This window comes from Cervus elaphus, chromosome 21 (genome assembly GCF_910594005.1).
Source record: "Cervus elaphus chromosome 21, mCerEla1.1, whole genome shotgun sequence".
Lineage (NCBI taxonomy): Eukaryota > Metazoa > Chordata > Mammalia > Artiodactyla > Cervidae > Cervus > Cervus elaphus.
Window position 1 is genome coordinate 64,086,301 of NC_057835.1, and position 23,344 is coordinate 64,109,644.

The 23,344-nt window shown below is 43.4% G+C and overlaps 1 protein-coding gene across 3 annotated transcripts in view; it reads left to right on the forward strand.

Moving 5' to 3' along the window:
• The window catches only part of NCALD (neurocalcin delta), a 322,563-nt gene that overhangs the window by 291,765 nt on the left and 7,454 nt on the right, over window positions 1-23,344 (forward strand). For all 3 annotated transcript variants that reach the window (XM_043879831.1, XM_043879829.1, XM_043879830.1), the window contains one exon: window positions 9,611-10,007. In XM_043879831.1, the coding sequence (XP_043735766.1) occupies window positions 9,630-10,007 (378 nt within the window). In that variant the 5' untranslated portion in view covers window positions 9,611-9,629. The remainder of the gene's footprint in view (window positions 1-9,610; window positions 10,008-23,344) is intronic.

Consider the following 23,344-nt stretch of genomic DNA (forward strand, 5'->3'; position numbering starts at 1 on the left):
TAAATGTCATGCAATGAACTGTGAGCCTCATGTTACTAAGTATCCTGTCAGCTATCCAGTTCAATGCTTGGCCCTAGGTCAGTGTTCAATACCATCTTGAATCAATTAATCAAGATTCAACAATTTTAAAAGATGAGATACATCCACATGGAAGAATATCCACAATATTCTTTTAAGTGAAAACAATCCCATTTATGGTTAGCATGTACAGAGTTCATATTGTTTAGGCTCTAAGCTGTGTCTGACTCTTTTGTGACCCCATGGACTGTAGCCCACCAGACTCCTCAGTCCATGGGATTTTCCAGGCAAGAATACTGGAGTGGGTTGCTGTTTCCTTCTTCAGGGGATCTTCCTGACCCAGAGATTAAACCTGCATTTTCTGCATTGCCCGCAAATTCTTTACTACTGACCCACCAGGGAAGCGCCACGGATTTCATATATATGCATTTAAATGTATAATATTATATATATATATATAAAACTGTTATATATACATTAAACTGTTAGTAATGGTTATTTCTTATGGAGTACTATTGGATCAGAGTGAGGTGTTCACATTCTAGTTTTGATATCCCTTTATTACTTACATTTTTTGCAATAGTAATGTAGTACTTTAGCAGTCAGCAAAACTAAAAATATTTCCATTTTGGGAGATGAGGGAAAGGGTTGTTGTTGGATAATGTTCTACTCAGAGTCTATCAGAAATATATGTTTTATTGGCAGTAATGTGGGTTGTACTTTATTTTTTATGGAAAATAAAACTTGGAAAAAAAGCCCAAGGCCAGGCCCTGTCTAGTCTGAAATTCAGGCTCTGTAGAACCAGGGCCCAGATATTTCAGAGTCCGTGAGCGCTGCTCACCCTGGGAAGACTGGAGAGGTTTTGTGGGCTTTATCTCAGAGCCTGCGGAAGGCGGGAGGCCGTGTGAATTTGTTTCTAGAGAGCCTCCTGCTCACGGTCTCCTTTGAACCGGTTAAGTGCTCATCTCACGCCCATTATCTCTCTGCGGGGGGAGTGAGTACAGGTGTGTGACCAGGCGTTGCAGGTATGACCAGGCAATCAGGAGGCGTGGGTAAAAATACCCCATTGTCATCGGGAAGAAGGCCTCCCTACAGGCAGTGGCTTCGTGACAGATTTCAGGCAGTTCCAACAAAGCCATTTTGTGATCCAGATGAAGTACGTCTTGCTTCCTTATATGAGCCCATCTCACCAAAGACTGGCAGGCAGAGCGTTCTCTGGTCAAGGCAACTAAGCTAGCGAGAGTGTTGGTTTTTTTGTTTTTAAGTTGCTAAGTCGTGTCCGACTCTCTGCGGCCCCATGGACTGTAGCCTGGTAGTCTCCTCTGTCCATAGGATTTTCCAGGCAAGAATACTGGAATGGGTGTTACATAACTTCAATTCTCCCTCTGTAATATTTTAATTTTTTTTTCTCTTTCTGCCCCACTGCATTTCATTTCCTAATTTGCTCACTATATATAAATATGTCAGTTTATATATACGGTCTCCTTTCAAACTCCCACTGAGAGGCAAGTTCCACTGAAGAGAAATTTCTGAAGCAGTGTGTTCTTCAGGTTTTTATTTAGTCATTTTTTTTCCCCAGTGAGAAGTAAGGACAACTGACCTTGAAATGAATTTGCTGGATTTTAGCTGCCTGTAAAATTCAGATGGCCAAAACAATGATGTCTCGGTCATGGTAAATGAATGCTTCCTCCCATTAACCTATAACTTTTATCATTTCCTTCCTTACATTTTGGGAGCCTTTTTTTAGTTATGTTTTCATAATTTAGACATTCCATTGGTTGGAAATTCAAAGCAACTCTTTAGAGGACAAGGTTACATGTTCCAAAGAGGCAAACATTTTAATTAACCTGGCCTCTTTCGGAAACCACTGTGAGCTCTATGTTCCTTGCTGCAGCTAAATGTGACTTTAGCTGCTCATTTCTTGTAAATTCCGTTTTAGAAGAACTCAGTGCAGTTTGCATTGCAACTTCCTCTGAGGTTAACCAGACTGTCCAGGGTAAGTTATGGACTTTTTCCCTGGAAAATCTAACTCTGGGCGTTGAGGATTAACTCACCGACTTTTGGAACCTTGTGAGGAATGGCAGAAATGAAATGCTGCAGCTCTTTCCACTCCACAGATACAAAATATATAGAAGGGAGCATGTGCATGTAGAAAGGTTGTTCTTCCTCGCCGTTTCCTTTCCCTGCGGCATCATTTTTAGGGGTTATTCCTTTTTTAATTCTTTTTAGATGGAAAGTTAACTTCATAGTTTAGATTCCTGCGTGTGGTTCTTTGTTAGTGGTTTGGTGTCTTGTATATTTTTCCTTTGTCATCTGTGGTCAATATTAACCCCAGATTTATTTTTTGGACACTGGATGGCTGGATGTGTCCCAAAATACGTTGGGAAATTTCACATTGCCCATCTCAGGTTAAACTACTGAGTAACAGAATGCTGGCGTCTAATAGAATACATGTGTGTTTCATTTAATTAAATGCAGTTGAGATTCAACAAAAATGAATATATATTATATATGTATCTTATAGTAGATAGGTACATAGATTGATCTTACAAGGTATATGAACTTGAAAGGGCTGAGGACCCAATTGCTACATAAAAGTATTTTTCAAGGGACTTCCCTGGTGGTCCAGTGATTAAGACTCTGGTCTTCCAGTGTTGGGGGCCACAGATTCAATCCCTGGTTGGTGAACTGTGATCCCACGTGAGATGGGGAAGATGAAAAGAAGATGGCCATGATATGAAGTCAAGAAAGTGTAAAAAGTAAAAAAATATATATATACACATATATATATATTACTTTATACACACATATATATGTATTCTTCAAGGCTCTGAAGCAAAAGTCTTTATAGAGGTCAAAGCTGGAGCATGCAGGAGGTCAGAGTACCTGGGCAAGGGGGGCTGAAAGGACGTCAGGGATGGCCAGGGTAGCTCAGAGTCTCTGAGCCACAGGAGGGAGTCTGGGTTGTTGTCCTCCATGTGTTAGGGAAGCCCTGTAAAGCTTTAAGCAGAGGAGGGACCTGGTCTGTTTTGTGTTTTTAGAAACTCACTCTGGGGATCTCAGTGGAGAGCCAGGCAGGGAGAAGGAGGGTAAGAGTGGAGAGTGAGGATCCAGCGAGGAGGGGGTTACAGATGTTCAGGACGGAGGGGATGGAGGCTCAGGCTGAGGCGTGACAGTGGAGATGTGCCAGTGAATGGATCTGGGACAAATTTCAGAGACAGAGGCAAGGTTGGACAGCTCCTGCTTATGGAACAAAAGTGAAAGGAATCACGGGTGAGTCCTTGGGGTTGGGAGTGAATAACTGGGCAGAAGATGACAACCTTTAGGGAGACAGGACAGGCTGGGGTTGGGGAGAGAGCACAAGGTCCAGAGAGGAAACCAAGAGCCTGGCCCTCCCGTGCGGCTGCCTGGAGCACGTTCATGTGCCCCCTTGAGCTGGCGCAAAGGACCCAATGCGGAGACTGTGGTCTCAGCCTCTGTGTCTCCCTAAGTCCTTCTCCTTCTCCCTTGCTGGTTCCTTCTTCTCTTTCTATTGGCAAAGATTCTAAATGGCAGGGTGACCAAGGGCTCAGTCCTTATCCCCATTTCTTTTCCATCCTCATTCACTTCCAGTCTTTGGCTGTAAATACGATCTATGTGCTGACGACTCCCAAATTTAAATCGCCTCCTGGACCACCTTCTCTAACTGTAGACACATCCAACTACCTGCTCAACATGTTCAGTCAGCATATAATCAAGCATCTTAGAATTAACATACGCACACAACAAAGTCCCCTACCTCATCCCAAAGCCCTGCTTCTCCTGCATTTTTCTTATTTCAGTAAATGTCAGCTTCCACCTTACCATTCTCTTTCTTCACACCCTACAGTTGGACCATCAACGATCCTGTTGAGTCTACCTTCAAGCTGTGTCCCAAATCCCACCAATTCTCACCTCCTCTGCTGTTCCCCGAGCTTCACCCACCATTATCTCTGGCCTGGGTCATTGCAGTGGTCTTTTCACTGCTGCCCTTATCCTTCTTTAGCTTCCTGTCCACACAACAGCAAGATCCTGTTAGAATATAAATCTCTCCTATCACTTCTCTGCTAAGAATCCTGCAATGGCTGCATCTCACTCAGAGTCCAAGCCAGAGCGCACATGGTTCCCTCCTGGTCCCACATCATCGGGTCCTCATTGCTCTTCTGATCTCATATCCTTTGTTTCCTCCCACCCTTGTTCCAGCCCTGACCTTGAGTGTGCTAAGCACACTCCCGTGGAGACTTTCTCATCTGCTGTTTTCTCTGCCTGGAATAGTCTTCTCCCAGTCATCTCCATGGCTACCTCCCTACCTCCCTGGTCTTTTTCACACATCTCACTTTCTTAATGGGGCCTTCCCTGGCTTTTTATTTAAAGTGTTAACACCTACCCACCCACTCCTGGCATTCCCCACCCACTCTGCTATTCTCCATGGCATGTCTCCTTCTCATATTTCACTTATTTACTGTGTATCTCTTCCCAAGAGGCTGTAAGCTCCACAAGGACAGGAGCTTGGCCTGGCTCTTCTGGTTGAATCCTCAGTGCCCTGAGCCATGCCTCCGTCCTGATAGACACTTTGCCCACATTTGTGGAATGGATGCGTTCTAGCAGGAAGTCATTTCTTTCCTGTTGGGCTTCCCTGGTGGCCTGTGTGCTAAACCGCTTCAGTCATGTCCCACTCTTTGCACCCCCATGGACTGTAGCCCGCCAGGCTTCTCTGTCCATGGGATTCTCCAGGCAAGGATACTGGAGTGTGTTGCCATACACACTTGGGAAGATGCCAGGGGATCTTCCTAACCCGGGGATCGAACTCACGTCTCTTATGTCTCCTGCATTGGCATGCAGGTTCTCTCAGACCTTAAAGAATCTGCCTGCAATGCAGGAGACCCCGGTTCAATCCCTGGGTCAGGAACATCTCCTGGAGAAGGGAATGGCTCCCTATTCCAGTATTCTTGCCTGGAGAATCCCAGGGACAGAGGAGTCTGGCAGGCTATACAGTCCATGGGGTCACAAAGAGACAGACACGACTGAGCAACTAACACTTTCTTCCTTCTTTACTACTGCTTTCTGGCATTTTATAAAGCTTTTGTCTTAATTTCTATATTTGCTTGTCTCTGAAGCTAGTCAGACACAATTAAAAAAAAAAAAAAAGACAGTTGACAGTCACATGCAAATTCAGCTTCCTATCTGGCTCCCTCACTCACAAGCTGTGGGACCCAGGACAAGTCACTTTGCCTCTCTGGGTTTTCTTTCTTCCTTTTCTTCTTTCTTTCTCTTTCTTATAAAATGGTGAAAGCTGCCCTGCCTATCCCTCAGAGTTGCTGTGAAGGCTCAGTAGAATAATGTATGAGGCGCCATCAAAGATAGAATACAGCATATGTATAGCTGAGCTCCTTTGCTGTCCCCCTGAAACTATCACAGCACTGTTAATCAGCTATACTACAATACAAAATACTAAGTTTAATAATAAAATAAAATAAAAATGTTGTCCTCTTAACAGAGAAAAAAAACAAATTCTAGTTTCACACCACTTTACTTTTAATATTAAAATTCACTCGTTAAAAAAAAAAAAAAGGAGTAAGATGTAGTTTTCACTGACCAGAGCATCTGTCCCTGACTCAACGCCAGATGTTTACATTTATGACGGTCTCATTTAATTCTCACATCGAATCAGTGAGATATGAACTCAGACAACTGACCTCATTTCACAGATGAGAAAACTGAAGTGCGGTAAGAATTGAAGTGAATTACCCAAGAGCTGGTCAACAATAGAGCCAGTCTTTGAGCCCGAGCATTTTTATTCCATGCCCTGTTCTACTGGCACAAAATAAACATTTTAATGACTGAATGGAGCAATTAAAAGGATTTGACCTGAGGAGCAACTTCTTGTCTCAGGATGATTTGTTTTCTTTAGACTGCTAATTAATGTAGCATTTCCCTTAAGGTCCCCTCCCCGACCCTTCAACTCCAACAAAATTCCTGTCTTCCAAGAGAAAAAAGTATTGTCAGGCATTTTCTATCTTTCCCTCTCTCCCTTAAAGGAAGAAATGGTATCATACATCCCCGGAGATTTTTGTTGTACAGCCTAACCATGTCCAGATGGTTTTCTCAAGTTCGGACATCATAGTTAGTAAAGTGTTTGTAGTTATCTACTGAAACAAATTCTGGCCTAAATTGCAAACTCCCGCTTCCCAGATAACTTATTCCATGCTCTTCTGCCTTGTTTGTGTTATGGCCTTTCTGTGCTAATGAATTTGTAAATGCGGTTTAATTACTGTTTACGGGAAAAATAGCTGCACACAGATCAGTCTCAGTGGGAGCCTTAGCCAAAATGTTGAAGCAATTTGTTTCTAGTGCAAAAACAGCTAATAAATGAGACATACTTTTTAAACATTGGGAAAGGAACTCAAGTTTGGTTTTGAAGAAACAGTGCTTTCTACATCCTGGGAAATAAATCATTCTTTAAGAGAGCAGATTTTAATATCAAAGTGGCATTTTTTCCCAAGGCCTTGCACTCAGTGATTTGCACAGAACCAAAGGATTCTCACAGTGATTTGACTGAACTCCACACCAAAGGGTTCTTTTCTAAAGCACTCCCCAAAAGGAAAACTCAACATTACTTGTAAATTCCATAAAATGTTTGGGAACTCTGTAAATCCATGTATTATGTATTACCTTGTATTTCTGAATTCTTGCCTCTGGCAAATTGCCAACTTAGCAACTAAATGAGTTTTGAAATTCTAATACAAACCATTCTCTCCTACTTCACTTTTTTTCTCAAGGGAAAAAAAAAAGAAAGACACAAGAGGGAAGTGAAAGTTATTGAAAGGTTCAGTTTATAAATTCTGTTTGTATCGTGCTTGGAGCTGTGGTTTAATTTTGCTCTTACGTAAAATGGTATTGGTCTGATTCTGTAGTTTAGTTTTGCTCTTACGTAAAATGGTATTGGTCTGATTCTCTGTAGAGCGTCTCCTCTGAAAGTGAGCTCCTTCAGGCAGCTGTTGGTCGTGCTGATGGGAAGAGAATTGTTGTTCCACCCTTCCCGGGGCACCTACCTCAGAGACAGAGTGGGGCTGATTCTGCTCTGTGCAGAACTCAGGGAGCAAAATCAACCAGCTCGGCAAGTCACAAGGATTGTTTGTCATTTCCTGAACTGTGCATATAATGAAAGAAGTTTGAGCAGTGTAAGATTCAAACCCTGCCTTCAAGGAATTTATTTATAGTGGTGGCAACACATAGGTACACAGGCAATTCAGTTTTAACAGATCCCAAGGGTGGGAGGAGGGGGAGTTCAGTGAAGGTGGTCAAGTAGAAGCTTCAGATAAGTTCTGGGCATTCATCGTACAGCATAGTAACTATAGTTAACAATTTGTTGTTGTTCAGTCACTAAGTTGTGTCCAACTCTTTGCAACCCTATGGACTGCAGCATGCCAGGCTTCCTTGTCTTTCACTATCTCCTGGAGTTAGCTCAAACTCATGTCCATTGAGTCGGTGATGCTATTCAACCATCTCATCCTCTGTCATCCCCTTCTCCTCCTGCCTTCAGTCCTTCCCAGCATCAGGGTCTTTTCCAATGAGTCAGTTCTTCGCATCAGGTGGCCAAAGTATTGGAGTTTCAGCTTCAGCACCAGCATCATTAACAGTACTGTATTGTGTATTTGAAAGATGCTAAGAGAGTATATCTTAAAAGTTCTCAACAGAAGAAAAATTTCTGTAACCATGTGAGGTTATGGGTATTAATTAGACTTACTGGGGTGAGCATTTCCCAGTATAAATGTATATCAGGTCTTATGTCAGATACCTTAAACTTATGCAATGCTCTATGTCAATTATATCTCAGTAAAACTAGTGGCAAAGTGGAGAAAAGAGATCCCAAGAGCGAGTCTTAACTACCAAATAGCTTTAGTGTCTCAAATAATGTTCTGAAAGCCAAGGCCTCATCTTTGGGGCAAAAAGACTCCTTTTCCAAGAAAATTATTCCATATTTCCATGTTGTAATTATATATCTGAGTCATTTCTTCATTCACCTAAGTTACATGTGGTGGGCCCTAGCGAGACAGAGTAACCTCAACAAGACTCCATCTCATGGGGCTCACCCTGCATTGGGAGGGAGGCAGACATAAACAAGCACCACAAAGTGAAAATCTCAAAGAAATTGGGAACTGTTATTAAAATGGGGGTTAAAATCTTTTATATATTCTGTAAGTTTCCAATACAAGAAAAATGTAAAATACAAGTTGTAGAGCCCCTTTATTAGAAGGGAGTTATCTTTACCATGCTTATATCACAAGACTTTGGACATGGGAACTAAGCTCACCTCCTCCAAGAAGGCTTCCCTGATAGCACCCAGGTCCCCTTTTGGCTTGGGTGTCCTGTCCATGTACTCTCACTACACCATATCCGTTCCCCTGATACCATCTTTTGAAAGTTTATTGTGTTGTCCTCTCACTGCCACACCGCCCCCCAATATATAGGCAACTGGATGTCCCTTAAGGAGGAGGGGTCGCATCTTACTTTTTGCATCCACAGTGCCAGAAATATGCCTGATATATGGCACGTGGTTAATGTTGACTGGCTCTGTGAATGGGAAGGTGGTAATTGCAAGTTTTTTTCCATCTTAATAAAAGTTGCCTTTATTCCCCACATTATATTAAGTTTTAAAATAAGTAACAAAGGGTATATTTTCTTGTTTCTTGAAATGTAAACATATTAAAACATTTATTAATAGCATTTTAGATAAGGGTGCATATGAAAAATCTAGAAGGGCACACACCAAATTGTGGGCAGTGTTTGTTAAGATTTGAAATGATACTGACTTTCCTATATGTATTGCTGTGTTGTTTGCTATTTTACTATGGATGTGCTATTACCGTGATAAGAAAATATGAAGTTTTTTGTATCTTAAAAAGGAAAATTTGACCAGTTTCATAAGCCACAATCATAGGACATAACTTTATGAAACATCACCTTTACCATCTAAACACAATGTTGACAGTGATTTGACATTTTGGTTTTAAATAACTGACCAAGCTTGGTAGCATTTAATGGAATTACATGAGTTTCTACTTCCCTTACTCATGTCTGTCTTTATAACATTCAGAAGATACCCAAGCATTTTATTTGCAAATACTCTAAATCATGTGACATTACCTCTTTTGCTCTCTCTTTTTGATCCTTTCCTTTAATTCTCCCTACTAATACTTGGATTGGGTGTTAGAACCCTGGTCTTTCTAAAACCAGGCTCAACCTCTTGCAAATAGATAAGGCAGCACTAAGTAATCATTTCTGTGTGTGCGTATGTGTGTAGTGTCTTCCTTTTTCATTATAAATCTCCTGTCTTTCATTTGGCTCTGCGTCAGAGAAGTATCAGTTTTCACTGATATTTCTGCTCTGCATCTTCTGCCTGCCCCTCTTTCTACATTTTGTTGGGCTGAGCACAAGGTTGGCAAGCCCTAGACAATGTTATTGAAGTCACACTTTCTTTTCTTTTTCCCAAAGGAATAATCACAGATTGTAAAATGTGCCTCTGAAGAACAGGTTAGGAAACTCTCTATATTGTATTCTTTTCTGTCTGCAGCTGAATTCTTGCTGTCAAGATGGGAAAACAGAACAGCAAGCTGCGCCCAGAGGTCATGCAAGACTTGTTGGAAAGCACGGACTTCACGGAGCACGAGATCCAGGAATGGTACAAAGGCTTCTTGAGAGACTGCCCCAGCGGACACTTGTCAATGGAGGAGTTTAAGAAAATTTACGGGAACTTTTTCCCTTACGGGGATGCTTCCAAGTTTGCAGAGCACGTCTTCCGCACCTTCGATGCCAACGGAGATGGGACGATAGACTTTAGAGAATTCATCATAGCCCTGAGCGTAACGTCAAGGGGGAAGCTGGAGCAGAAGCTGAAATGGGCCTTCAGCATGTATGACCTAGACGGAAATGGCTACATCAGCAAGGCAGAGATGCTGGAGATTGTGCAGGTATGTAGCCCCTGCCCTTTACAAAGGGGAGCGTGCGAATCCCAGGAAGCACTGGAACGCCCACAGTATGGCTTATTGGAGAGATTGCAAGCTGGTGGCCTGCCTGGGCACTAATTTGGGCTAGCCAGGGTCTTTGAAAATGTGGAACCCATATATGAAACAGGGAGATTACACATAGCAATGCAGACTGGTTAGCATCTCTTGGGAACTCAGGAGCTCTGCCAACACTAGACCCACATTCTTGCCTGGACTAGGTCACCAGGGGCTTTGCGGTGACTCTCCCCTACTGAGGGACATGCACTGCTCAGGTGGTCCTGCTCACTGGGGCCACCCCATCCACTCATCGCAATGACCTGCTTGGACCCAGCAGAGTAATGTTTTTGACCAAACTCTGACCTGGGTTCAAATCCTACCTCTTTCAGTCACTATGTCTGTGACTTTAACCAAGTTAGTTCACCTAAGTAAGCCTCAGTGTCCTTATCTGTAAAATGGAACCACAACAGTGCCCACTGCTGTGGGATTATTTTTAGATTGATTCTCCTTGTTCAGTGCTAAGCATAGTGCCAGTTATATATATATATATACACATACATATAACTCATTGTCATTATCAGAATTAATTTCCAACTTCATTAGGCTTTTTTTTCCTGGTCACAAGGCATAGTTCCCTGACCAGGCATCTTAGTTCCTGGAACTAAGGGAACAAGGCATCTTAGTTCCCTGACCAGGGATCAAACCCGAGCCCCTGCAGTGAAAGTGCCAAGTCCTAACCTCTGGACTATCAGGGAATTCCCTAGACTCTTGAATAAAAGTGGGGATCTCTAGTCTAGTTTCTGTCTCATTAGAGAGATGAACAGTGCAGAATCAAGGCCTCCATCACTTTAATAGGAAGTACTCCATTTTATTTCCTCAAATCACTCACCCAGAGTGAATCTCCTCAAAGAACAGGAAGAGGGGCCCTCGCGTTGGCCACATTTTCCTGTGGGCTCCCAGCAAGCTTTGCGGAGGAGGAAAGGCTGAAGGAGCTGCAGTCATGGCAACGACAGCTTCGTCAGCAGAGGGCGGGGCCTGGGGACCAGCCTTAGGGGACTGAAACACAGCGCGGGGGCGGGGGGGAGGAGGTCAGAAGGGCCTTGGGGACAGTAGAAACACGTACGCGGGCGAGCAGCCCCAGGGAGGGTGCACCATCTTGGCAGGTGCGTGGGACACAGGAAGGAAGTATCTGGCAGCAAATAGCAGGTACAAGAAAGTGGTCATCTGGCTTCCTGGAAGGCTCATCTTGGAGGCTTCATCCAGGACAGGCTGGGTTCAGAGGCAGAGCTGTGGGCCCCGGGAGACCTAGTGGGGTGCTGGAACGGTGGCAGAGGGTGTAATACAAAGAGACAGGAGACAGAAAGAACTCGGATACAGGTAAGCAGGGGATGAGGGTGGAGGTGTGTGACACCTGCTTTTAAGGATCCATGGAAGACCTGGTTACAGGAGCTGAGGGCTGAGCCTGGGGGAGAGCAGCACGACTCACCTGCTGTTGAGCCTGTGGCCGAGGCTGGGGCCTGCTCCTGGGAGTGGGACTGAGACCCCCCCGGCAGTCAGAGTGACAGCTACAGCCGTCGCAGGAAAACAGATGAGCTTTCCCAGATCCTCCAGCCCCTTCTCCTTTCTGCCTGGGCCACCGGTGCTTTCCCTGGCCCCCACACAGTAACTATCTGAATAAATTGTGTAGAATGAATGCCCCAGAGACAAGAATCATAAAACAAAAATAAAGGACTTCTCCCTTCCCCCAAGGATAAATATATGAAAAATATAATGTCTACTATAAAAATATAGGGCTTGCCTGGTGGCTCAGACAGTAGAGTCTGCCTTCAATGCAGGAGACCTGGGTTCAATCCCTAGCCCGGGAAGATCCCCTCGAGAAGGGAATGGCAACCCACTCCAATATTCTTTCCTGGAGAATTCCATGCACAGAGGAGCCTGCCTGGCTATGTACAGTCCATGGGGTCACAAAGAGTCGGACATGACTGAGCGACCAACACACACACACACACACACACAAATACAGGGAGTATACAAGAAAAGAAAAAGAAAAATTCTCCGTAACCCCACTTCACCTACAAAGGGAATCATTGCTAATAATTTTCTAATACATCTTCCTGGTCCTATTTCCATATATTTAAAAATATCTAATTGATTTCATAATGCATGTGAAATCCTGTACCTTGCCATTTTTCATTTAACATAATCAAAACATAAGCATTTCTCATACTACTGAAACTTTCAACACAAACATTTTAATGGCTGCATAATATTCATACAACATATCATAATATACCTAATTTTCCCTTATTGGATATTTAAGTTGTATCCAGTCTTTGTTATACATAACACTATAACTTTAAAAATGAAATAACAAATACGTGATTCTTATGCATGAAGCTTTTTCTATATTTAGGATTATTTCCTAAGAATGGATTCCCAGAAGTACAATTACTGGGCCAAAGGGAATAAGCATTTCTTTCTAAGACTCTTGAGATAGTCTGCCAAATTGTTTTTCCAAATGTACCTCTGAAGTGAGTGGAGGGTGCCCCCTGTCTTTGCACCTCTCCAATTGTTCTGAGCCTTTGCTACTTAAATAAAACTTCAAATTTAAAACGTGGTTTTTAATTTTAATTTGAGCTTCCCAGGTGACTCAGTGTTAAAGAAGCCACATGCCAGGGCAGGAGAAGCAGGTTCTATCCCTGGGTCTAGGAGATCTCCTAGTGAAGGAAATGGCTATCCACTGCAGTATTCTTGCCTGGAAAATTCCATGAACAGAGAAGCCTGGTGGACTGCTGTCCATGGAGTCGCAAAGAGTCAGACACGACTGATTGAATGAGCATGCGATTTTAATTAGCTTTCTTTGTCTCTCCTTTTTACCTAGGAGGGTGGTGCTCTGCCCTCGTTCCCTGCCTCCCTGCAGTGAATGGCATGGGTACCTTCTTTTTGTAGAGAATTGCTTCCTGATTGAGATCTAAGGAAAAAAAAAATTTTCCATCAACCATCATGTTTTTGCCTGCTTAACACTTTTTGCACAGTTCTCCTGGCTGCAATGGTGTGGTGGCCAGTACTGAAGATGTAGATTCCCAGTCAGGGAGGACAGTCCCCATTATGTGGGTTTATAGATTTTCAAGAATTATTCACAAGCTCCTTCCACACCTGTGGTAAAACACCTACTAAGTAGCTGGCACCGGGAAAAAATAATATGAGGAAGAAAATAGACACTCTTCCTGTGCTATCGAATCCACTCTACAAGGGAGGGTGGAACGTTGCTGAAAAGGTGCAAAGGGTGCTGGTAAACACTTGCTGAGCCCTTGCTGGCTCTGTGTTCAGAAAGTGATCGCAAAAATGAAGGGGCATTCCCCCTAACAATGTACTTTCTCTACTATAAAGCAGCTTCATCCACTCACAGGACCACAGTAAGTTTGCAGGTCATAATTGGAAGGACACAGATTCCTTAATAAAGTTTTCATACTTAGGGTTCTTCAGTTCAGTCCAGTTCAGTCGCTCAGTCATGTCCGACTCTTTGCAACCCCATGGACCGCAGCACGCCAGGCCTCCCTGTCCATCACAAACTCCCGGAGCTTACTCAAACTCATGCCCATCGAGTCAGTGATGCCATCCAGCCATCTCATCCTCTGTCCTCCCCTTCTCCTCCTGCCCCCAATCCCTCCCAGCATCAGGGTCTTTTCCAATGAGTCAACTCTTCGCATGAGATGGCCAAAGTATTGGAGTTTCAGCTTCAGCATCAGTCCTTCCAATGAACACCCAGGACTGATCTCCTTTAGAATGGACTGGTTGGATCTCCTTGCAGTCCAAGGGACTCTCAAGAGTCTTCTCCAACACCACAGTTCAAAAGCATCAATTTTTTGGCGCTCAGCTTTCTTCATAGTCCAACTCTCACATCCATACATGACCACTGGAAAAACCATAGCCTTGACTAGACGGACCTTTGTTGGCAAAGTAATGTCTCTGCTTTTTAATATGCTGTCTAGGTTGGTCATAACTTTCCTTCCAAGGAGCAAGCGTCTTTTAATTTCATGGCTGCAATCACCATCTGCAGTGATTTTGGAGCCCCACAAAATAAAGTCTGACACTGTTTCCACTGTTTCCCCATCTAATTCCCATGAAGTGATGGGACCAGATGCCATGATCTTAGTTTTCTGAATGTTGAGCTTTAAACCAACTTTTTCACTCTCCTCTTTCACTTTCATCAAGAGGCTTTTTAGTTCCTCTTCACTTTCTGCCATCAGCAGCCTGCAAATGGAAGGTTCAGATTTCCAGAATTGTTTTCCATAGTAATGCACCCTGATGATTAATATTCATGACTGTGGAGAGGAAACCTTGCAGCACCCTGAGGCACCTTCCAAATTGTCAGTGAGATTAAATTAAATTTAAAACCATTTTCCTATTAAGGGCTATTTTATCCCATTCTGCTGCATTGCAAACTGATCATTCTTGTATTCTATCTTATTCTTATGCTAATCCCCCGGTTTTCATTGTTTCTGGATGAATTGGAATTTGCTGTAGGATATTACTAAACTCCCCACTCTCCTTTCTCCACCCCCTCTTCTGTGACAGTCTACACTCCAGGCCTTGTCACCATCCCAAGAAGCCCTGTGGGGATGCTCGTTATTTGGTTCTAGTTGGTCCGCACCGTTTAGGGAAATGCATGTTTGCAGATGCTACAGTTGCTTTAGGTATCCTTTCAGTTCAGTCCAGTCGCTCAGTCATGTTCGACTCTTTGCAACCCCACGGACTGCAGCACACAAGGCTTCCCTGTCCATCACCAACTCCCAGAGCTTACTCAAACTCGTGTCCATCGCATCAGTGATGCCATCCAACCATCTCATCCTCTGTCGTCCCCTTCTCCTCCCACCTTCAACTTTCCCAGCATCAGGGTCTTTTCCAATGAGTCACTTCTTCGCATCAGGTAGCCAAAGTATTGGAGTTTCAGCTTCAGCATCAGTCCTTCCAATGAATATTCAGGACTGATTTCCTTTAGGATAGACTGGTTGGATCTCCTTGTAGTCCAAGGGACTCTCACGAGTCTTCTCCAGTACCACAGTTCAAAAGCATGAATTCTTCAGCACTCAGCTTTCTTTAGAGTCCAACTCTCACATCCATACATGACTACTGGAAAAACCATAGCTTTGACTAGATGGACCTTTGTTGGTAAAGTAATGTCTCTGCTTTTTAGTATGCTGTCTAGGTTGATCATAGCTTTTCTTCCAAGGAACAAGCGTCTTTTAATTTCATGGCTGCAGTCACCATCTGCAGTGATTTTGGAGCCCCCAAAAATAAAGTCTGTCACTGTTTCCACTGTTTCCCATATATTTGTCATGAAATGATGGGACCGGATGCCATGATCTTGGTTTTCATCAAGAGGCTCTTTAGTTCTTCTTCACTTTCTGTCATAAGGATGGTGTCAACTGTGTATCTGAGGTTATTGATATTTATCCTGGCAATCTTGATTACAGCTTGTGCTTCATCCAATACAGCATTTCTCATGATGTACTCTGTGTATAAGTTAAGTAAGCAAGGTGACAATATACAGCCTTGACATACTCCTTTCCCTATTTGGAACCAGTCTGTTGTTCCATGTCCAGTTCTAACTGTTGCTTCTTGACCTGCATACAGATTTCTCAGGAGGCAGGTCAGGTGGTCTGATAATCCCATCTCTTTAAGAATTTTCTACAGTTTGTTGTGATCCACACAGTCAGAGCCTTTGACATAGTCAAATAAAGCAAAAGTAGATGTTTTTCTGGAACTCTCTCGCTTTTTTGATGATCCAGCAGATGTTGGCAATTTGATCTCTGGTTCCTCTGCCTTTTCTAAATCCAGCTTGAACATCTGGAAGTTCACATTTCACATACTGTAGGTATCCTTTAGGGGTCCCGGAAAATATCTATTTGAAAGTGATGAGACGAAGGCAAGCTGTGGGCCAGCAGAATCATACAGAAATTAAGGCTATATTTGTTCAAGTAAGTGAAACTGCAGCTCAGCTACAAGTGTTAGTCCATAAATTCCTGACTGAATTTTTGTCCCTCCAAGACTCAAAAATTCAAGCCATTTAAGGGAAGCCCCAGTGGCTCAATGGTAAAGAATCCGCCTGTCAATGCAGAAGACATGGGCTCCACCCCTGGGTCAGAAAGATCCCCTGGAGAAGGAAATGGCAACCTATTCCAGTATTCTTGCCTGGGAAATCCCATGGACAAAGGAACCTGGTAGGTTCTAGTCCAAGGGGACACAAAAAGTTGGACATGACTTAGCAGCTAAACAACAGCAATGTAAAATGCAAATTCATGATGTTCACCTTCAAATACTAATAATTAGAGTGAAGATTGGTGTCCAAACAAGTTTATAATAGGCTTGTCAATTAATGAGGGTAGTTGTTTTTCAGTCACCAAGTCATGTCCAGTTCTTTTCGACCCCATGGACTGCAGCACACCAGGCTTCCTTGTCCCTCACTATCTCCTGGAGTTTGCCCAAGTTCATGTCCATTGAATCGGTGATGCCATCCAACCATCTCATCCTCTGCCGCACTCTTCTCCTTCTGCCTTCAGTCTTTCCCAGCATCAGGGTTTTTTCCAACGACCTTTTCTTTTGCATCAGGTAGCCAAAGTATTGAAGCTTCAGCATCAGTTCTTCCAATGATTATTCAGGGTAGATTTCCTTTAAGATTGACTGGTTTGATCTCCTTGCTGTCCAAGGGAATGGAGATTGGGACCCCATAAATTTTCTAGTTTTTCTTCCCTAATGTTGTTCTCCATGGTTTAACTTTGGTTAAACTGGAGGTTTGGTTAAACTGGAGGTCAGAGATCTGAAATCAGTTTCACTGGGCTAAACTCAAGGTGTAGGACAACTTGCATTCTGTCTGGAGGTTTTGGAAGAAAGTCTGTTCCCTTGCCTTTCCTATTTTCTGAAACATTCCTTGACTTGTAGCCCTTTATACCTATCTTGAAAGCCAGCAGCAATGGATTGAGTTCTTCTCATGTTGCCATTCCTCTGGGTATCTCATTCTGCTTCTCCCTTCCACTCATAATTCAGAATAATCCTCCCCCCACCCCTGCCCCAGCTCAAGTTCCTTTTATTCTGGAAGATAACGTATCTACAGGTTTTGGGGATTGAGACAAGAACATCTCTGAGGAGGCTGTTATTCAGTCTACTGCATATGTCCAAATGCAGTTATGTTCCTTTTTCCAAAAAAGTAATTTTGTGCTATATCAACATCTCGGCAAAAAAGCAAAAGCCATATACAGATTTATTTTTAGAATCTTACATAAACACTTTCCTGTTTATTTTTTTAAGTGACAAACTTAGGGACATGATTTAGACCCAATATTTTATTATTGCATCAAAACCGTCTCTCATGAGTCGTAAGCCAGATCACAGTTCTGAAGTTTCCCCCTGTGACAGCAGATCCTCTCCTCAGGGGGGCGCTGGTGTCAGCTCATCGCTGCAAGAAGGAGAAGCCTTCCTGCCTCACATATTTCTCTGTCCCTGAGCCCAGCCAGAGGCAGGTCTGAACACCTACACCCAGCCCAGCACAGGCTGTGTTTGAGGAAGGGGCCAGGGAGCATGTGCGGCGCATTGCCAGTTGACATGAATGCTCAGATGCTTTCTGGATCTTGGGGGTGAAGGAACTTGAACTTAGGGATTCATCGACAGGACCACAGCCCTCCCTGGGTGCAGGGGAGAATGCAGGAAGAACAGGGAGTGAAACTGACCCCCTTCTGTTCTCAGAAAGTAACTAGGACCCTTGAAGGAACCAATTCAATCCAAATTCAAACGAATCCAATAACTACAGGACTGTCACTGGGTAGGAGTACACAGCTGTGTTTCTTTACTCTTTATCTGAATGAAAATGACAAGCTTAGACAAAAATTGATCAACATGTATCCCAAATAAAGATGAAGGAAGGGAAGAATTGGCATGTGAGAGTCGGTGTCTTGGGCAAGGTGGGTCAGTATCATCTTGCCTCTCTCTCTTTTTTTTTTCTATCTCCTTTTCCTTCTTTTCCTCAGGTAAGTTATATAACCTTTCTGAACATTGTTCTCATGATGTGTGAACTGGAACTAATCATAGCACCCGCCTCAAGAGTAATCATAAGGGTTAAACGGTTCTGACACGTGGAGTACCTAGAACAGTGCCTCTCTTGGGGTTGTTGTTGCTGATCAGTCGCTCAGTCGTGTCCGACTCTTTGTGACCCCGTGGACTGCAGCACACCAGGCTTCCCTGTCTGTCCCCACCTCCTGGAGTTTGCCTAAGTTCATGTCCATTGAATCGGAGATGCCATCCAACCATCTCATCCTCTGTCGTCCTCTTCTCCTTCAGCCTTCAATCTTTCCCAGCATAGGGTCTTTTCCAATGAGTCAGCTGTTTGTATCAGGTGACCAAAGTATTGGAGCTTCAGCTTCAGCATCAGTCCTTCCAAAGAGCATTCAGGGCTGATTTCCTTAAGGATTGACTGGTTTGATCTCCTTGCTGTCCAGGGACTCTCAAGAGTCTTCTCCAACACCACAGTTCGAAAGCATCAATTCTTCGGTGCTCTGCTTTCTTTACTATCTAGCTCTCACATCCGTAAGTGACTACTGGAAAAACCACAGCCTTGACTGTATGGACCTTTGTCGGCAAAGTGATGTCTTTGCTTTTTAACACACTGTTTAGGTTTGTCATAGCTTTCCTGCAAGAAGCAATCATCTTCTAATTTCATGCAGTCACCATCCGCAGTAATTTTAGAGCCCAAGAAGAGGAAATCTGTCACTGCTTCCACCTCTTCCCCTGCTATTTGCCATGAAGTGATAGGACTGGATGCCATGATCTTAGTTTTTAATACTGAGTTTTAAGTCGACTTTCTCACTCTCCTCCTTCACCTTCATCAAGGCTCTTTAGTTCCTCTTCTCTTTCTGCCATTAGAGTGGTGTCATCCACATATCTGAGGTTGTGGATATTTCTCCTAGCAATCTTTATTCCAGCTTATAACTCATCCAACCCAGCATTTCGCAAAATGTGCTCTGCATATAACTTAAATAAACAGAGTAACCATAATAATAATATCTCTCATGGAGTATTACTCAGTAAACGCTGGCTACTGCTATTCTATAGAAGTTTCTAGAGCTGGGACAGGATGTTCGCCTGCAAAATAAAGGGAGGTCATTTCCCATTCAAAGGACAAAGTAACAGTCTTCCATTGAGTTTTATGTTAAGTTTACCTCATCATAAAATGTATGTTCACAAACCCAACTAAACCTCTGAATGGTGGAACCCACAGAAGAGATGTGCTTGTACAGATAGCTTTAGGAGTACCCAGGCTGCTTCAGCTGTTGTCTTTCCCACCAAACACCAGCCCAGCTGGGAAGAAACTAAAATTTCTGGGCTGCCCTGATGCTTATGGGATTTAAGTAACAGGAAGAGCTACCTTTCCAGGAGACAGTGTGATTGGCACCAGGAATTCCCCAAATCTCAGCTGTTGCCCTGAGTCCATGGGTGCACCTCATGCATTCAGACTATTGGGGCACAGATTGTCTGGATTTGTTCTCGAGTTCCAACTAGAGGCTTTCCCAGAGGAATACAGAGGCTAACACCATGTTACCCTTAGCAGTTCTCGGGGAACTCACTTTAATGACCAGGTTGAAATAATCTCTAGTTAGCATATTCATTCCTTGGATGGTAATGATTGCTTTACACTACTTGGTGTTCAAATACGTGTTGTCATAGAATCAGACTCTCCCTCCTAGTTGTGATTCAAGGTTGACTGGCTCTTTTGATGAAGGCGAGTGAGCTTCATAACACCCTAGTCTACAGCTTCACATCTTTTGAATGGATGAAGACTAAAGGAAGGAAGAGGGCTTATGCTGGCAGTCTGTCCCAGAAGAGTGCACTGTTTTCTTTCTTTCCGCAACATGGGGATTTTTTTTTTCCTGATGCACTCATCAGAATAAGTTATATGTTTCTATGCAGCAATGAGATGAAGAGGAAGGGAGATTGTGGTGTTGGTCATACAAAGGGTTGCTGCCCCCAAACACCAAACAGACTCACAAATTAATCTGACCTAGTCTCAAGAGCACCAACTGTGACCAGTTCAGACAAACCAGATCGTGTGTATTTGTGTCACAACAGATCTAAATCAGGGCCAGAAAGATTTGGTTACTTTTTTTCTAGAACCACTTCCTGAGTAGTTATTTTTCTCCCAAAGATCTTTCTAAATTTGTGTCATAGACACTATGTCACTTGTAATATGTGCCTTGAAGACCTGAAACACTGTTCTTTTCTGATTGTGAAAAAGAAAAAAAAAATGGAAGTGGGGGTGGTAGTGAGAGCTTCTAGTCCATCTTGACATGGCCCTTGGGGATTCAGCTCCAAACTCTTGCCTCAATTACAAGTGTGGGCCACAGATGTTACACTGAATTCAACTTCAGTTTCTTTCCTGGAGAAAATTCTTTAAAGCATTTGTCCAGGCTAATGACTTTCTCTAAGAACTAACCCTAGTGTTTGTTTATCAGTTATATTTGGCTTATCCCTTTCTTATTAGGGGATTAATATATCATGACAAGCCACATTATAGTTTAAGAGTTGAAGTTATACATCTGGCAAGACAAATGAATGCCTACTACCCAAAGGCCCCCTCTGGGCTGTGCCCTCCAGGTCTCCTTTGTGGACTCTGCTTCCTTCTTCTGTTCCCTAAACAAGGATATTCCCAAGCAGAGTTCCAGCCTTAGCCCTCTTCCCGCCCCCCCCCACCCCGCCCCTTCTGGGATGTCTCATCTTCTCAGTGCTTGTTATGGGCCAAGCATTGTGTTAAGTATTTTTCCTGTGTTAGTTTCCTGGGGTTACTGTAACAAATTACCATCAACTGGGCAGTTTCAAACAACAAAACATTTATTCTATCATAGTTCCAGAGGTCAGAAGTGCAACATCAAGGCGTGGGCAAGGTTGGTTCCTTCCAGATACTCCTGGCGGGAGGGCAGGGGATCTGCTCCATGCCTCTCTCCTAGCTTCTGGCGGTGGCTGGCAATCCTTGGTGTTTTGGAGTTGTGTTTCTCTCATCATCACATGACATTTTCCCTGTGTGTCTGTGTATAAATTTCTTCTTCCTATAAGGATACATCATTGAATTGGGGCCCACCCTCATCCAGTAGAATCTCATTTTAACTTGATTACATCTACAAAGACCCTATTTCCAAATAAAGTCACATTTACAGGTTTTGAGTGGACGTAAATTTTTGTAGGACATTGGTCCACCTGGTACCTGTATTATCTCATTTAATCCTCACAATAACCTTCTTAGCCCCATTTTATGGATGAAGAAACAGTGTCCTTCCAGGCCTTCACCTCTACTATGTCCAGCTGTTAATGGACATCTCTCTCCACTAAGACATTGCAGTGGTACCTCACAATCAAACATTCCAGAAACAATCTTGTATCATCCCCCAAAATGTGAAGTCCTAAAGTGCGGCAGCTCCAGAATGTCTTTTTAGGGGAGTAAATGGGATCTTTGGAAGGGGTTGTTTGAAGCAGCCTTTGCAGAGCATTTAATGTAAGACTGAAACAAGTAGTAATTGCCCAGATCTAAAAATGATGGGTACCACCATTGACTTGAAACAAGACAGTGGTGGGAGGAATGGGCAAGAATGATAAATTAAGAAAAATATTAAGGAAGCAGGTTTGATAGGTCTGGTTGGCCACCTGCATGTGGAGATACATGGTAGAGAGGTATTAAAGATGTCTTTGAGTTGATTACAGAATAGTGGATGGTAGGACTATTTACCAAGAAACAAACGGGTGGTGGCAGGGGGACTGGGTAGTAATGAGTTTCAAGTATTAGTGAAATCTTATGTGAAAACTAATATAAGAATGGAGCTGCTTTGGTGGAAAGAAGGGGTAGGGCCCTTATTCTCCCCTGATCCCCTCCCTGTCTGTGAAAGGCAGGGAGCACTTTGGTAAACATTATGGATATACTGACTTTCTTGTATTCTTCTAGCTCTAAACAAGAAAATGCTGATGCTGTTCTAGATACATGGATACTGATACCATTTTAAGAGCTTTCACAAGAAAGATCCTCCTGGCCTCTTTCTACCCTCCTTTCCTGCTATGAGGTGTCCTTCTAAGGAGGGTGCTCTTCTTTACTGATCATCTAGAAACAGCCCTGTACCACTTAACTTCTTTTGCCCTTGGTGGGTTGTTGTGGGGCTTGGGTGTCCTGTTAGAAAACCCTATGTCTTCTGATGAAAAGTCAGCCTGGTTTCCTTCAGAGAGAGGAGTGAACTTTAGCTCTTGGAATCGTGCCTGCCCTCAGTTAATTCCAAACCTTTATCAGTTCAGACTTGAGTCCTTCCTTTCCAACATTCTGAGAGGTGGTTCATTCAGAGGGAAAAAGAAAAAAACAAAAAACATAGGCCCTGAGGAAGCTGGTAAGACCCCAAGCCTCAGGTTGTGCTGTCCTGAGTCTGCCTAGGGCCAAGCCAGAGCTGGGTTCCTGGGTGTCCCAAGCTTTGTATTTACACAGAGACAAGAATAGGGCTCTTCAAGTTTAATTAAAAACAGGATGTCCCTGCTGGGCCTCTCACTGACATTGCTAAAAATAAAGTAGGGAAATAGCCTGGCCTCTTCATGGTTTAATCCCATTAAATTGTTGGGGTGGTGTGGGGAGTGGTGAACAGAAACTGGAGCTAATAAGACACGATTTGTTTCAAAGTGCTGTCTGGGCTGTGCCTTCTCTCCCTGCTCTGTGGAGTCCTAGATCCAACACAGTCAATGCTGACTCGTTGAGACCATGGAAGAACACTTACCCTAATCCCACTGAGGTTTTGCAGGGATGTCACCCACTCACTCACTCACAAGACCCCTGGGACTTTCACCTCGTCTCTTTGTTCCCTGCTCTAGTACACCCACGTTCATAGACCTGGTATTCTGAATAACCTGTTAATCCTTTTCTGTGAGTTGATGCACACACACAAAAATGCCGGGGGCGGGGAGGGGTGGGCAGAAATCTAGTCTGAACACAATGAAAGAGCCACTCAGCCCCTCTGTACATTCAGACGTTATAATTCTTTTTGCTTATGGGTTCTTCTTCGTACTAACCGCATCTTCATTTCTTGGCCCCAACCCTACTTCTTTAGACTGACAGCTAAAGACTAAACTATTGAAGACTTTCTGTTGGGTACAAGAACCTTTATTTCAAACACATAGTCATCTGTTATCTTGGTTCTTCATTCACTTGTTCAACCAGAGTATTAAGAGAATGATCTCTAGATTATCATACCATTGACTTCCCTTCAGGATCCCAAGAAAGAATTTCATTAGCC